Source organism: Tinamus guttatus, unplaced genomic scaffold, assembly GCF_059628265.1.
Source record: "Tinamus guttatus ecotype Peru unplaced genomic scaffold, ASM5962826v1 Tinamus_guttatus_pri_ptg000942l, whole genome shotgun sequence".
In the NCBI taxonomy this organism is placed as follows: domain Eukaryota; kingdom Metazoa; phylum Chordata; class Aves; order Tinamiformes; family Tinamidae; genus Tinamus; species Tinamus guttatus.
This window is the reverse complement of record NW_028289476.1, coordinates 912,035-926,779: the sequence shown is the minus strand read 5'-3', so window position 1 is coordinate 926,779 and position 14,745 is coordinate 912,035. Positions and strand designations below refer to the sequence as shown.

Below are 14,745 nucleotides of genomic sequence, written 5' to 3'. Positions count from 1 at the left end.
TCATGGTGCCCTGGCCTCTGTTCCCAAGCCCCTGGGGCTGTCCCCTCTCTTCCCCTCATCATCCTCAGCTTTCCCGTACCTGCGCCTTTACCAACCACCCCTTGCAGCCAGCTTCTCTCCCTCCTGATGCCCCTCCTGCATGGGGGGGACCTGCATCAGGGTGTCCCTCCCTCCCCAGGCTCCAAGGTCCCCCTAAGGCCAGGAGCGGGGACACGGACAGAGCAGAGGGCAGGGGGCTCGTTAATCACCATTTTATTTTATTGAGTGCTGTATACACACTCACTCACCCCCCGGTGCTCCCAGCGCCCCTCTGCTGACCTGCCTCAGACCCCAGGCTCAGTGGCACAGGGGGAGACGGCCAAATAAGTTACCCGCGTGTCCCGTGCTTGTGCTGCCCGGCGCTGCGGCAGGCCCGGCTCGGCCCCGGAGCGCCGGCCCTGCCCGCGCCCAGCGCAACCCCACGTGCCCTGCACCAGGGTAGAATGTGTCGCAGCTCCGAGTCCTCGCATAGGGGCCCTGCCCGCTCCTGGCTCTTCCCATGCTCCTGGGGCTTCAGCAGGGCATGGCAGCCTCCGATGGCAGTGGAGAGCACCTGTGGGGAAAACGGGACAAAACAGCAGCTTGTCACTCCCAGGGGTGGCATCTGTCCATCTAGCCAGAGCTGCCTCGCAGAAGAGCTGGAGCCACAGGGATGGCCAGCAGCTGTGACCAGGATGGTGTGATTCATAGGGCATGGCAGAGCTCGGGAGGCAGCTTGCAACTTGTGTGCCCCAACAGCAAAAACCCAGTACCAACCTGCAAGGTCCTGGGATCACCGTCCAAGCATGGGCAGGAGCAAAGCTGCAAGAGGAGCAGCAGCCCTGGTGCCTCCCAGGGGGCTCCTAAGGGAGCAGCAAGGCCCTGGGACCCATCACAGCCACAGCTCCAGGTGAGAAGCCTGGGCAGATGTGATATCATGCTCCTCACCCAGGGCACAGCCCCCATCAGACCCCCTTGCAACACCCCTCACCAGCCCCTGCTCATTCTGCAGAGCCAAAAAGGGAACAGAAAGAGGCAGGATGTCCAGCCCGCTGGCAGGGGCCAGGCAATACTCACTCCATCTTGGCCTCCAGGTGGTGGATGGTCTGCTTGTCCAGGTAGCGGCAGAAGAGCGAGAGAAGGTTGCTGGGCAAGAAGAGAGGCTCCACGAGGGAGGTCTTGGGTACTTGAGAGAGTTCCCGAGCAACCAGGAACACAGTGTCAGTCCTGGGGACACAAGTGCCATAGTGAGCGTGACCCCCCGCGCCAGGCAGCGACGCCCTGTCCCGCCAGGATGGGTCCTCACCACTTCTCGAAGTCCCCCGTGTGCGGCTCCAGCGGCGTGTCGGAGGACAGCAGCTTCTCGCCGTGACTCAGCAGGGCGTAGAGCAGAGAGATCCCAAACTGCAGGGAACAAGGAGGAGCACCCTATCACCACGGTGTCCCCACAGGGCTCGGGATCCTAAGTGGATCTGCTCTCCTCGGGGCTGTGTACCTGGTTCTTCAGGGCCAAGGTGAGCGGGAGCTCGGCGGACTCGGGGAGAGGCCTGGTCATCTCCTGCAGCACCTCAATGAGCTTGCTGAAGGTCGTCCTGCCCACCAGCTCATTGAGAGGGCCGTAGAGCAGGGGGAGAGACTGGGCAGGGCAGAGGGGAGAACAAGGATCTGAGACCCTTTGACCCATCACAGCCACAGCCCCAGTCTCGAGCCCCATCCCAGCACCTGCACAGGGACGTGCAGGACCAGAAGGGCTCTCCCTTGACGGAGAACCGCAGCCAGGACTGCTTTATTTAATCCCTCCTGGGGACCTTTCCTCTCCTCCCCAGAGGAGGAGTGAGGCCAAGAGCCTGCCCTCTGCATCCAGAGCCTCTTCTCCCCCTGCATCATGCCAACCCCACCAGCCACCTGGGCTTCCTGGGACCCAGCAATAGGGTGCTCCGAGGAAGAGCAAGGTGAGGAGGCTGCAGCCTTGGATTCCCCCCTGCCCTGACTTGAGATGCTCGCCTCGTCCAGCACGTCCTTCTTCATGAGGAAGGGCAGGTGGTGGGTGATGGTCAGCAGGATCTTCTCTGCCTGCTCCTCGGCCAGGTGGGGCAGCAGCCGAGCTGTCAGCTTCTTGCCCTTCCGAACACACAAGACTTGTAGGAACTCGTCCTCTGCCTCCCTGGGGAGGAAGGCTCTGTTCATATAGGCCCTGGGGACCTGGAACCCCACCCCCTGGCTTAGGAGAGGGACCAAAACCAAGGAAGAAATCCAGCCCCACCCCAGTCCCCAGAAATTCCCATCCACCCACAACGGGTGGCCCATGCCAGTCAGAGCCCTGCATGGGTCAGGAAGTGCCACCCACTCCCTGCACTGCGACACAACTCACTCTTCACTGCTGCAGGCCTTGATTTTCAGGGTCTGGTAGATGCGCTCCACTTCTTGGCTCTTCTGCTCCTCAAAGCAGGGCTGCTGCTCCTCTGAGGCCAGAGACATCTTCCGCTGCATCTCCTCTACTTCCAGCAGCTGCAGGAACATCTGGAGAAACAGCACAAGCTAAAGGAGCAGCTTGGAGCATCCTCCTGTCCCCGTGTGTCTGGAGACATGGCTGTGGCAGAGAGCAAGGATCAGCCTCATCCTGCCCTGGCCCTGCTGTTGTGCAGGCCTCGACAAGGCCTCTGCCCGCTCACCCTCTCAATCCTGTTCAGCGCTCGAAGACGGTGGCTCCCCGCAGCCTTCAGGAGGGGAGAAAGAAAGGCACAGTTAGAGCCAGCACCAGACAGCGCCGTCAGCAGGGCGCTGACCCAGCTGCTCCCTGGGGACCAGACGTGGCTTCAGGACACACAGCAACCCCACAGAGGAGACCACGGTCAGGTCAGACGGCCCAGAGCCCCTTCTCTCAGCGTGGGACACACTGGGGACCTGTCACCCACCTAGGTGTCACCCAGTCCACCTGCACGCCCATCCCATGCTAAGGGCAGTGTGGAAAGCCAGGGCAGCATCCAGCACGAGCATAGCACCCCAAGCTCCTGCAGCTCCTGCCAAGCTGCTCCAGGGTCTAGGGAGAGCCTGGAGCTGTGGCCCCAGGCATCCCTGGCACCCACAGCCCCCCACATACCTCCTCCACGAGGGCATGGTGCACAGCATCGATGGCGCGGCGAGGGCTGTAGCAGGTGGACACAGCGACCTGGCCCAGCGAGCCTGCAATGCGCACCACTGTGGGAGAGGTGGGCAGGCTGAGCGCGTGCCCCGCGCGCCCCACGGCGCCCGCCCGCTCCCCCAGCCCCTCACCCGAGTCGTAGGTCTCCACTTTTTGGATAAACGGCGTGACCAGCTTGGGGGGCTCCTGCTTGTTGCGTCCTCCGAGCAGCTCCTCCTCTGCCTGCTTGTGCTCCAGCCGGTGGTAATAGGTCTGCAAGGACGGGCAGAAAGGCAGGAGGAAAGGGCAGAGGGAGCTGGCGGGGCGCCTCGCTGTGTCCCTGGGGTTGCACCGCTCCGGATGCTCCAAGGCCGCTTGCGGATGGGCCTCAGCAGCAGCAGCCCGGGCACTCTCTGGATGCCAGAGCTGGGAAGCGCCAACCGCAAAGACCCAGCACAGCACAGAACCCTGGGAAGCTTGGACTTGCCCCGGAGGAGCTTTTGGCTAAGGCCAGCTGGTGTCACCCCCTCTCTCCACCCGCTCACCTGGTAGTAGTAGTCATCATCCATGTTCTCGCTCTGGAGCTGGATCATCTGCACCTTGATGACCCAGTCCTTTTCCTTGCTTGTCATGAGCCCACCGTAAGGGTCTACTTTAGGAGCCCACAGCTTCTTGGGGGAGACACTGTCACAGAAGAGATGGCACCCGGGCGTTACAGCACAGAGCCTCAGCAGCACCCCCTGCTCCGGGGACCCGGGACCCCCTCACCTCTGCGCCTGCCCGCCCTGCTGCTGCCGCTGCGTCAGGATCCGCTGGTGCTGGGGGTGCAGCTGCGTCATGTGGCTGGGCGCGCTGCAAAGGAGGCCAGACAAGGGCTGAGGACAGGGCAAACACGGCGCTGGCTCCAGGGCCTCTCTGCAGGCCCAGCACCTGCCCCCCAGGAGCCGTCCCCAGGGAATGGCCAGCCTTCCGGGTGAGGCTGAAGCAACCCTCCTCCTCCTCCTGCTGCTCGCCTTTCTGCTACCTGAGGTTCAGCTGGCCGCTGGCTGATGGGCTGAAGAAGAGAGAGGCATCCAGCGACGGGGACATGGGGCCAAAGTGCATGGTGAGAGGCCGTGGCGCAGTGCCGAGGTTGGGCGACACGGGCCTGAAAGGCGCTGGAGATGCAAACCCCGCGGCCTGCAAGAGAGTGGCGTGGGGGGTCCCGGCCCTGTTCCTGCCGGTGTCCCCCAGCACCCAAAGCTGGCGTCCTGCTGGGTGCACTGAGCAGTGGCCACGAAGCTTGAGGGACTGCGTTGCCCCAGCTCCGTTCCTAATGTTCATGCGGCAACACCAAGCACAGCACTGAGCCCAACACCCACAGGTCGGGACACCCGGAGTAGAGACAGCCGCAGAGCAACAGCTACACAGGTGACTCCGCTTTCCCCATCAAGACAACCACTGAGAAGGGTGTGTGGGGCAGGTGACCAGCTGTGCACAGCCCCGAGCTTTACCTGGTTGGAAGCCAAGAGAGAAGATGGCCGGCGAGGCGGCGTGAAGGGCCGAGCCACGAGAGGAGGCTGCTGCGGGCAGGAGAGCAGAGCGCTTACTGGCCACGCTTGCCCGGAGGGCCAGCCTGCTCCTCTCTTGGGAACGGTCGCGGCAGGGAGGGAGCAGGAGCCCTTCCCTGGACACCGAGATGGGCAGAGCGCAGTTACCTGCCGGAGGAAGCGCTGGGGGAAGGACTTGGGGGACATCACTCGGAAGTTGGGGCGCTTGAGCCTGGGCGAGCCCGCGAAGCCCCTCTGCACGGGGGAGCCCAGGAAGTCGAGGGCCACGTTGGCGGCAGGAGGAGGCCGCTCCAGGACCTGCAGGATGGCTTTGTCCTGTGGGAGAGGCCACGGGAGATGGGGGCAGGAGCCAGGGCAGCGCGGGAGGCCCTGGAGCTGCCCTGCACTCGCCGCAGCTCCACCCTGAGCTTTGGACCCACTTGGGACCCAAACCTCGGCCACGGGCTCAGGTGGCCCTGGGGGCACGTCCGGAGGCCCTCAGCCACTCCACCCAGAGGGCACCCACCTCCAGCACGTGGTGGGGCGGGAGGCTGCCGGGGCAGGAGCTCCACGCAGCAGGATCCACGGCCAGCTGAAAGACACAGGCGGGTGAGCGAGGCAAGAGGCACCCACGGGAGAGAGAGGCAGGCGGCACTGCCCGAAACCGAGTGCTTTTACCACGTCCTCCTTGCCAAACTCTGCCCAGGCAGAGCCGATCCTGCTGTCCAGCACCGCCGAGTCCTGGCTCTAGGAGCAAAGACAGGGAAAAGAGAGGTGCTCTCAGCCCCAGAGCCTCCCTCGCCCAACATGAACAGGGGCAAAGCCACCCCCTTCCCATGCCCAGAGGCAGCGGGAAGGCTGGTTGGGAGGGAGGAACGAGCGGAAGGTGGCCGGGCAGGGACAGCAGGTCACCCTCCTGCCCCACTCGTGCATCACCTCTAGTGGGGGCTTGCTCTGCACGGCTCTCATCACCGCTGGGTCTCCCAGGTCGTTGGGCTCCTCCTCAGGCTCCTGCTCTTCCTCTGGCTCCTCAGTGCCCAGCTCCTCCTCCTCCTCCTCCATATAGTCGACCTGCTCGGCCTCCAGCTCCAGTGCTCCTTCCCCCTGGGGCTCTCCCAGCTCCTCCAGCAGCAGCTGCTCCTCATGGGCTCTGGGCTCCAGCTCCTCAGTGGCCTTGGCCTCCTCCACCCCAGCCAGCTCAGGGCTCTTCTCTGAAAGCACCAGGGCTTTTGCAACATCCTCTTCGGTGGAGTCGTGATCTTGCGGGGAGAAGCAGAGCACGCAGTGGGTTCCACTCCCAGCCCAGCTCCTCACCAAGGCTGCAGCCTCCCCACCACCCATCTCATCCTCACCAGGTGCTAAGCTGCAGCTGAAACCCCAGTGCCCACAGCACAGCTGAACCTCCCCAGCCTTAGGCCTCCCCTCAGCCTTACCTAACCCAAAAGTCATCTCGTTGTACAGGTCAAACTCTTCATCCTCCTCGGCCATTTCCTCCAGCAGAGGTGCATCTTCCACCAGCAGGTAATCCTCTAAGATCTGAGCAGGGTAAGAAGGGGAAGGCAGCAGGGCCCCCATTAATGGAGGCCAGGAAAGGGCACCCCTAAACTACCTTGGCTGCTGGGGGAAGTACCCAGCCCCTCTCCCCCCTTCCCCAAGTCCATGGAAGGCACTGCACTGTGGTGACCTGAGAGCCCCAGGGCTCACTCCTTAGGTAGAAAGGGAAGGAGCAGCCAGCAGCGCTGGACCCCCAGTACCAGCCGTGAGAGGTCAGCCATTCACTTGCCAGCCTCAGCAAGGACCTGCTTGGTTGACACAAGCAAGCAGCTGAGCACTGGAGGAGGGCTGTTCCCCCCCAGCCCAGTCAGCACCGGCGCAACACCATTAGGCTTCAGAGTGAACACGCTGCCACCAGAGGCACGACGGGCACGTGCCCTCAGGCAGGCACTAGCGCCAAGGAGCAGCGAGCGGGGCAGCCGAGGGGCCGGGGAGGCGGCCCCGGGGCGGGCACTCACGACGGGCTCGCCGCCCTCCGCCATCCCGCGGCGCCGCCCGCCGCCGCCCTCCGCGGGCCGCCCCGCGCCCGCCACACGCCTTTTACGGGCCGCCGCTCGTGCGCATGCGCACGCTCGCGCCGTCCGCCGTACAACATGGCGGCCTCCACGGCCAGCGCGCGCTTGCTGCACTCCGGAGCGCGGCCAGGCGGTGGCCTCCCGCACGGGGGGCGACGCCAGTGGCCACTAGGGGTCTGCAATCTTGTCTCGGTGCAGGTCACCGTGTGTACGTCACTTAGCGCATACGTCACTTAGCGCTTATATGGTATTTAGTGTGACTTTCACTATAGCTGTGCTCCCCAGCAAGGGAACCCGGTGCTCCCCGCGGTCCTCGCTCGAGGACGCGTCTTCCCCGGGGCCTTACCCACCCCCCGCGAATCAGAGTGAGGTGCCGGCAGAGCCGTGAAGTCACCAGTCACCCGGGGGATCCCGCCGGGCCGAACCGGACCGGGAAAAGAGGGGGTGGTTCTCGCTGTCAGGGCGCGGCCCGCGCAACCGAAAGCGAAAGCGGCTCGGCTAACCTCTGCGCGCCGCTTCTGCCCGGAGACCGATGACGCCCGGGGCTGCGGCGCCGCCGATTGGCCGCGCGCGGCGCGGCGGCGCAGCTGATTGGCCGCGCGCGGCCGCGAGTATAAATAGAGCGGCGGGCGTGCGGGCGCGCCAGTCAGAGCCGGCGTCATGGAGCGGGTGCTGAAGACGCTGCTGGTGCTGCTGGTGGCCGTCGTCAGCCTGCTGGAGGCCAAGCGTGAGCCCGGGGGTCGAGGGGGGCCGGCATGGGGCTGGGGGGACGGTTACCGGTGAGGGACTGGTGGGAGACCCGGTCCTTGGTGGGGGTGGTCAGCCCATCATGGCCCCAACGCTCACCCAACGCTCTGTCCTTTCTAGAGGCGCCCAAAGTGCAGGTCTACTCCCGCCACCCAGTCACATTCGGTGACACAAACGTCCTCAACTGCTATGCGGAGGGTTTCCACCCTCCCAAGATCAACATCACCCTGCTGCAGGATGGCAAGCCCATGGCGGACGTGCAGTACTCTGACATGTCCTTCAGCGACAACTGGACTTTCCGTCGCCTGGCCTACGCCACCTTCGTCCCCACCAAAAGTGGCGTGTACACCTGCAGGGTGGAGCATGTCGCCCTCACGGAGCCGCAGACTTTCAAATGGGGTATTGTGGATTTTCTGCTTGCTTGTGAAAGAATAAGTTAGAAGAAAAGACCTGGTTCAGATATAAGGGGAGGTCTGGAGGTAGCTGGTTCCTTGACCTCCTAGGTGAAGGAGCCCTAAGGAAGGGTATGGCTGGTAATGGGGTGATCTTTGGCTTTGAAGCAGGTCTAAAGAGACCAGCACTTAACGTTTAGATTTGCGCTTAATGAAATCGCCCCTCTCATCATATGGCTTGAATCTTGGGTCATGAAAAGGATCGGGGAGTGGGGTTTCAGTGCAGTCCATTCCAACAAGCATGCGCAGCCTAGTCAGGGCAGCTCTGCTTTGTGCAGAAGTGTGGGCTGCGGTGAAAGGGGGGGTTGTGTTTGCTGTGAACGACGCCTGAGGCTCTGCCTTTGTTTCCTGCAGATCCAGACTTCTAGGCTGTGCTTGGGATAGCTGTGGTAAGTTACTCTGAGCCCTGGAACATGGTCTGTGGGGGCAAGGCCATCGCTTGCAGAGCTGAAGAACAAAAGTAACCCTCAACAAAAACACTCTGTATGGTGGTGCCAGTAATCCAGGTTGCCCTGAATTACATGAGTCAACGTACGATGATGCCTAGACAACACCTTCCAAGAATCCTCTTGGCTCAAAAGAAAGCAGCCCTTTGGGGAAAAAAAAACCTAATTCCTGCTTCCGTGGCATGTCTGCTAGATACCTTCCGAATTTTCAGAGTGCTCTGCATCCCCTGGTGCTGCCTGTGGCCTAGCAGAGGGAAGTTGTAGTACCCAGGAATTCCCCTAGAGGCTTTGCTGCCTCCTGAGGAAGGAAGGCCCTGGTTAACTCTGCACGAGGCTCTGGGAAGAGTGAAGTGTCAGCTTGGGAGCGTGGGATTCCCGAGGCAGGGACAACACGGACTTTGCTGGAGCTTGAGGGCAAGGAGCTAGAAGCTGGAGCATTAGAGGCAAGAGCAGGCTATAGAGTGAGACTGTCATCATGGATGGGATTTGGGGTGGAAAACTCTGTTTTTCATAACAGAGCAGCATTTGTTGAAGATTAAGGCCCCCATAGAATAGGGGATAGAAAAGCAGATTTTTGCAGGGTGGGAAGGTGGGAGTGTGAGTTCACACATGGAAAACACTGGAGTGTTTGAAAATGAAGTTAGAAGATATGAGCGGAGTGACTGACATCACTAATCTCTTCCTGACACAGGTTTCACAGCTTCCAAGCTGAAATCAGCCTAAGTGTCTGTCCCTTCTTCACGTCCCGCTTGATAATGAAGATGAGTCATCTTGACTGCGCACAAAATGCCTTCTCCGTAGAATGCTGTCCGCTAGGGTTGAAAATGCATTAACTTGCTGAGTTATATTCCCTGCCTTCTTCACCATGGAATTAAAATACTGAGGAGTTAAGATGGGAGGAAATCATGTGGAGGGCTCTCTGCCTGTGAGGCAGATGATCCTCAAACACAGCAGCACTGTAGAAGCTGCCCCGAACTGGTAGTTATGGTGGAGCTCCAGAATGAGTTGATTGTCAAGGAATCTAATTTTTGTAAATGATTTGACCCTTCTAGAGATGTACAATATAAATTTGTTCCGTTGAGACTTTTGAAAGTCCTGCCCATTTGTGACATATGCTTGCCCTGATAGTTTTGGCTGCATCCCCAGCTGTGTGGGTTGGTAGGAGCACTTTCAAGAGCAATTACTAAAGCTTTTAATTAAAATACTAGCTGCCTTAGAGGCAGGTGCTAGCTAGGCATTCTCTGTGCATGTTAACTCTGTATCTACATTACCAATTAAAAGATGATGCAACTTTTTTCATGTTCTGAATTGTATGGAGTATTTTACCTAAATAAAATTGGAAAATTTGAGTGAGTGCTGTCTTTCTGAATAGGAGGCACATACTTCACTAGGGCAGCATGAAGAACTGTGCTTGCTTCTGGGTTTGTCCCGGGGAGAAGGCTTAAAGTGGACACCCTGGTGGAGAGCGTTGAACGTGCGGACTCGAGCTGGGCTGAGACGAGGCGGCTGCTTTCACTTCCCAAATGTTCCTCTCTCCCGCGAGTGGTTTGACCCAATAATGAGGAAATCTAGCTGAGGGTCAGCTCCTGTGTCACACCTCAGGTCGAACAAGGTTTGGATGAGAGCTTCCCCAAAAGGCTGGTGCTATCGAAGCTACCCAGCAGAACCCTGTAGCCTGTGTAGCCACGATGGATCTGCTTTTATTTTATGGGAGGGTGAATACAATTACTTCACCACTATTAGGGAGGATTGGATTTCTGCAGATGCATGAACAAGGCTTCCTAGTAAGTACATTCAACCTGGAGCAAGTGGTCCATCACACTTATTTTGCGGTGGAATATTATGATTTACGGTGATTTGGAACTGCCAAGATCAAACATTCCCTCATGATCTTGGCCTGCTGCCATAGCCTCTTCCATTACCATTGCTTTCTGTGCAAGGTGAAGAGAAACCCTGTCTGACACTAACCTGTGTCTTCCATGTGCTTTGCTTGAAAACACATCTGGGGCAAAACTGAGTTGTTTACTGCAAGTCTCTCTTGGCTTCTGATTAAAATGATCCAAAAACGCTGGGAGCAAAGTGCTCTTTATGTTTCTTCTAAGAGAGGAATCTTCTCTCAAGAAATCAATTCTAATCTTAGTCTTTCAGACCGCTTGGCAGCAATTGAGTGCAGGGATTTACGTTCCTGCTCTCCCATTGTTCTTGTGTTTTTCCGGCATTATCCCAAGGGCGGTAGGCGGGATGCAGGCACCATGGGGGACAGTCCCCGTGTCTGACTTTCTGCTGAACATCAAAACAAGGTGCCTGCGGTGCCTCTTGTCCTGTGAGAGTGGATGGGATGTCATTAGTCACCTTGCTCCGGGGCTGTCACCGGGGACCACCACCCCCTTCCAGAACCTTCCAACAGCCGCCCGCTCAGACAGACCGACAACCAAGGTCAGCCCCGGGCTGTGGGTAGCACGAGCCCGCCAAGGCCACGGGATGGGGATCATGGGGATGCCGGGGTTGCCCTGGGCGGCGGGCTGGGACCTGTCTCTCCTCAGAGGCCTGGATCTGGAGCAGCGTCACCCCTCGCCTCACCTGGCTGCGGCAGGAGCTCACTGCGGTCACCTCTCTCTGGTAGGACATGCTTTTCGCTTCGATCCGAGCTGCTTTCTCCCGCCATGGTGTCACCCAGCGCGGCCGTAGTCTTTCCCTTGCCGACGTCCATCCGTGAGCTGGAAAGCTTGCCCGACCTTCCTGCGGCGCTGCCGGCCGACCTCTTCAGCAAGGACTTGTCCTGCACCATCTGCCTCAAGTGGTTCACAGAGCCACTGATTCTGCCCTGCGGCCACAACTTCTGCAAGTCGTGTCTCACAAACGCCTGGGCCGAGCAGGCGGCTTGTGCTTGCCCACAGTGCCAGGCCGAGGTCCCAGACAGGCAGTACATAGAAAACACGGTGCTGGCGAAGGCCCTGGAGAGCCTCAAGGGCTTCCAGGTGGAGCAGGGCGAGGAGAAGTGCGGCCAGCACGGCAAACCGCTCACGTTCTTCCGCAAACTGGACGGAAAACTGGCCTGCTTCCTCTGCCGAGAGGCGGCCAAGGAGCAAAGCGACCAGTTCCTGCTCGTCTCCGAGGCCGTGCAGCACTACATGGTGGGTACCCTGTGAACGCGGTGAGGCGCTGGCTCGTTATTTGATCTTGAAGCAAATGAATTTGGATGTAGTCGGTCCTCTGTGTTGAAAAAGCTCCTCACATTTGTCCTACTGAGGCACTGCAAAGCTTGGCCTTCAAGGCCAACCCTGCCCTGAGCAACGGTCCTGCAGGATTTCCACACGAGAACCTGGGCTGTGGGGGAAGAAAAGCTCTTGTCTACGAGATTTCAAGCAAAAGCAGTAGGTCTGTGGCTGGGCAGAGGGGTCTGCTTGCTTACAGGGTACTTATCCGAGCTGAGATCTTTCAATTAAGTGCTGCTTTTTGCTGACAGTATGAACCACTGTGATGTTGCGGCAACGCACCCATCGTGCAGGCACATCCGCCTCCAGTTATTCCTCTTCTCCCATATCTTAAGTCGAGAGAAGGAGTTTGCCCTGTGCTCCCCGGGGCACTGAGGAGGCTCCCAGGGTGACAGCCATGTGTGTCACGCCAACAGGAAAACCTGATCCTAATTAGGAGCCGAGTGGAGTCCACCGCACACAAGCTGAAGCCCCTGTGGCAAAGGCAGAAGGAGCAGATCGCGTCCCACCTGGTGAGTGGCATTCGCGTGGCAGACGAAGCCGCTGGGGCTCCTCCAGAGCAAGGAGGCCCCACAGGCGCCCCGGCACAGCCGTGGCGTAGATCAGGGCTCGTAACCAGCAGTGCCTTTTGGTGAAAAGCTTCTCCAGTCTTTCAGGGGGGTAGGGTTGGTGTAGGCTACCTGGGTAAGTACGAAGCACGCAACAAGTCTCATTGGTGGTTTATGAGTTATAAGCAATTTTGCTGAGAGCAAAGTATTTCCCAGGTTAACACAGAATCTGTGTTTTTAGGAGAACAGGTTGCTTCTTCAACAGAACATCTCTTTAGAGTTTTTCAAGCTTCACCAGTTCCTCCATGACAGAGAGAAAAGGCTAATGGATGAGCTGCAGGAGAAGGGGAAAGTCTTTCTTCAGGACATGCAGCTCAATATGAGTGTCCTCCAAGAAAAGTGGAACCAAGCAAAAGAGATACTGACTCACATTCAGTCCCGGCTCTACCGTCACAACTCCACCAGCTTCCTAACAGTGAGAAATTGAGGTTTAGATTTAAAAAAAAATCAGAAAAGGGAAGAGTGGGTTAGCAAAGAGAGAACCTGGGGGATGTGGGGCTTCCTTGGAAAGAAGGGATGGGGAACAACAAAGGAGAGTTTGGTAATTATGTTTAGTAATTATTTGTAACCTTACAATTCTCTATGGATGAGTTCTGAAGACCAAGCTTCAAAATATAAACCGGCTTCTGACACATCTTGTGGGTTATCACCAAGGACACCTGTATGGAATAAGCTCCTAACTGTAGAAATTTCACAGTGGCGAGAAATGCATGTGGTCCAGGTAGGAAATCAGTAAGGGAAGAAAGGATTCAGGATTCACCAAAATCTCCCTAGCTAAAGCCTGGAGGCCCAACTCCATGGCCAAGTGCGTGTGTAGCTCCTGGCAATCCAGTGTTCCCCCAGGAAGGAGAAATGCTGCCGGCTGGCATGGCTTGTGACTCAGGCAATTCTGGTGGGAATGAGTTTGGGATCCGCTCCAGGCACAAAGTGTTAGGAGAAACGCTCATGCTGCAATTGTGAGGGGAAGGCTGCCCGGTGCCCAGAGCACCAGGTACCGATTTGAGCTCAACTAACCAGGGCTTCCCTTGGCGATGGCACCCCTGCTCAACACCTCCTCTTGCCTTTTGTTTAACAGGGCATCAAGGCCTTCATGAACTGGTAAGTGCATGCAGAAAATAATTATTCGGGTTGTTTAAAAAAACTCCCTAAAAATGAGTAAGCAGCAAAGAGTCTGTCTTTCTACGTTGCATTTCACTATGAATAATCATGTAACTTGAATATGGGCATACTTGGGCATATCCAGCTTTGCTGAAGTAGTAAAATCCGTGAGCAGAAAACATTCTGCACAAACCATGAGCGTGGCGGGAAGCCGGCCATGCCGTGGCCGTGTCTCGACCACGTGCAGTCCAGCTGAACCTGGCAAACCCAGCTACCGAGCTGGATTTCTCCTATATTTCCTGCTCTCCACACTCCCAAGCTAACTGAGAGCATGACTTGTCGCCCGCTCAGCTTGCAGGAGAAAGCCCATGGCCTGTCCGAGGGTCAGCTCGTGTGCCGTGAGCTCAGCCCGGGGCAATTCAAGGGGCCCGTCCAGTACGCCGCGTGGAAGGAGATGAAATCCATACTCAGCCCAGGTAAGGAGATGCGGCTTGGTCACCCCCATGGGCTTTGCCACCAGCTGTAAGGGGAACTCATGCAGAGCATCAACTTGAAGAGCCTCAGTATCCTCATTACTACAAAATCTGGTCCTCCATATGAAGAGCCTCGCGAGGCGTTTCCTTCACCAAGTTTTTCTTCTTCTCCTTTCCACCCTAGGCCTATCCTTGATAACGCTGGACCCCACAACAGCGCACCCCAACCTTGTGCTGTCCACAGATCTTACCAGCGTGAGACACAGCGACACCAAACAGCTGCTGCCCATCACCCCGGAGAGGTTTGAATCCAGCATCGCTGTGCTGGGAGCCGAAGGTTTCAGCACAGGGAAACACTACTGGGAGGTAGAGGTGGAGAAGAAGACCAAGTGGACCTTGGGAGTGGTGAAAGGCTCCATCAACCGCAAGAAGAGGCGCCCGCTCTCGCCCGCAGAAGGCTACTGGGTCATCATGTTGAGAAACGGCCATGAACTTAAAGTGCTGGACGTGCCCACCAAAGGGCTGCTCCTGCAGGCGGGCATCACTAAGGTCGGTGTGTATCTCGACTACGAGGGCGGGCAAGTGTCCTTTTACGAAGCTCACGCCATGTCCCACATCTACACGTTCAGGGACACGTTCACGGAGACGCTCTACCCCTACTTCTGCCCAGGCCTGAACGAGGCTGGGGAAAACAGCCACCCGCTGCGGGTATTTTCCACCAAGACCTAGCGCGCAGCGTTACCAGCGCTGCCTCCCAGCGCTGCTCCATGGCGTCCAAGAGAGCCAAACACACAGTCTGTGACGCACCGTTTCCAGAACACCATTACGGACTGCTTGTGCACCCGGCGTTTGATTTATAACTCTCCCCACTGGTTTCATGGTGGTGGGGGGCGGTTCAGATACCAGGGCGAGAGTCCCGAAAACGGGGAGGTTTTGGGGCAGGCAGGGGGCGGGGAGGGTGCCCGGCAG

The 14,745-nt window shown here is 58.4% G+C and overlaps 3 protein-coding genes across 5 annotated transcripts; 2 read left to right on the top strand and 1 right to left on the bottom strand.

Annotated features, from left to right (window-relative positions):
• Window positions 1–483: 483 nt before the first annotated feature.
• Window positions 484–6,710, bottom strand: PATL2 (PAT1 homolog 2). 3 transcript variants are annotated; one of them, XM_088538162.1, is made up of 19 exons: window positions 6,681–6,704; window positions 6,102–6,204; window positions 5,605–5,927; window positions 5,347–5,415; window positions 5,195–5,260; window positions 4,788–5,004; window positions 4,633–4,685; window positions 4,164–4,318; window positions 3,908–3,991; window positions 3,685–3,823; window positions 3,292–3,412; window positions 3,119–3,216; window positions 2,691–2,735; window positions 2,390–2,538; window positions 2,023–2,197; window positions 1,514–1,654; window positions 1,325–1,422; window positions 1,096–1,245; window positions 484–592 (listed from the first exon to the last, which is right to left on the bottom strand). In XM_088538162.1, the coding sequence occupies exons 1-19, from the start codon at window positions 6,702–6,704 to the stop codon at window positions 553–555; spliced, it is 2,250 nt and encodes a 749-aa protein (XP_088394288.1). In that variant the 3' UTR covers window positions 484–552. The 3 variants fall into 3 exon arrangements, with proteins under 3 accessions (XP_088394288.1, XP_088394289.1, XP_088394290.1); XM_088538163.1 differs by having other exon boundaries at window positions 2,023–2,182; window positions 4,633–4,701; window positions 4,837–5,004; XM_088538164.1 differs by having other exon boundaries at window positions 2,023–2,182; window positions 4,633–5,004; window positions 6,681–6,710.
• Window positions 6,711–7,378: 668 nt separating this feature from the next.
• On the top strand, window positions 7,379–9,277 carry B2M (beta-2-microglobulin). Its single transcript, XM_010227636.2, has 4 exons — window positions 7,379–7,464; window positions 7,605–7,883; window positions 8,291–8,325; window positions 9,074–9,277. Exons 1-3 carry the CDS (start codon window positions 7,398–7,400, stop codon window positions 8,302–8,304), a joined length of 360 nt encoding a protein of 119 aa, XP_010225938.2. The 5' UTR covers window positions 7,379–7,397; the 3' UTR covers window positions 8,305–8,325; window positions 9,074–9,277.
• Window positions 9,278–11,045: 1,768 nt separating this feature from the next.
• On the top strand, window positions 11,046–14,505 carry TRIM69 (tripartite motif containing 69). Its single transcript, XM_088538198.1, has 5 exons — window positions 11,046–11,516; window positions 12,014–12,109; window positions 12,387–12,620; window positions 13,632–13,779; window positions 13,961–14,505. Exons 1-5 carry the CDS (start codon window positions 11,046–11,048, stop codon window positions 14,503–14,505), a joined length of 1,494 nt encoding a protein of 497 aa, XP_088394324.1.
• Window positions 14,506–14,745: the final 240 nt, after the last annotated feature.

Coding starts and splice junctions, on each gene's coding strand:
- PATL2 (XM_088538164.1), bottom strand. CDS start 6,704: ATGGCGGAGGGCGGCGAGCCCGTC. Junction 5,416..5,604: donor AGAGCAAGCCCCCACTAGAG/GTGATGCACGAG, acceptor CTTTGCTCCTAG/AGCCAGGACTCGGCGGTGCT. Junction 1,246..1,324: donor ACGGGGGACTTCGAGAAGTG/GTGAGGACCCAT, acceptor TTGTGTCCCCAG/GACTGACACTGTGTTCCTGG.
- B2M (XM_010227636.2), top strand. CDS start 7,398: ATGGAGCGGGTGCTGAAGACGCTGCTGGTGCTGCTGGTGGCCGTCGTC. Junction 7,465..7,604: donor CAGCCTGCTGGAGGCCAAGC/GTGAGCCCGGGG, acceptor TGTCCTTTCTAG/AGGCGCCCAAAGTGCAGGTC.
- TRIM69 (XM_088538198.1), top strand. CDS start 11,046: ATGGTGTCACCCAGCGCGGCCGTAGTCTTTCCCTTGCCGACGTCCATC. Junction 11,517..12,013: donor AGGCCGTGCAGCACTACATG/GTGGGTACCCTG, acceptor TCACGCCAACAG/GAAAACCTGATCCTAATTAG. Junction 13,780..13,960: donor GAAATCCATACTCAGCCCAG/GTAAGGAGATGC, acceptor TTTCCACCCTAG/GCCTATCCTTGATAACGCTG.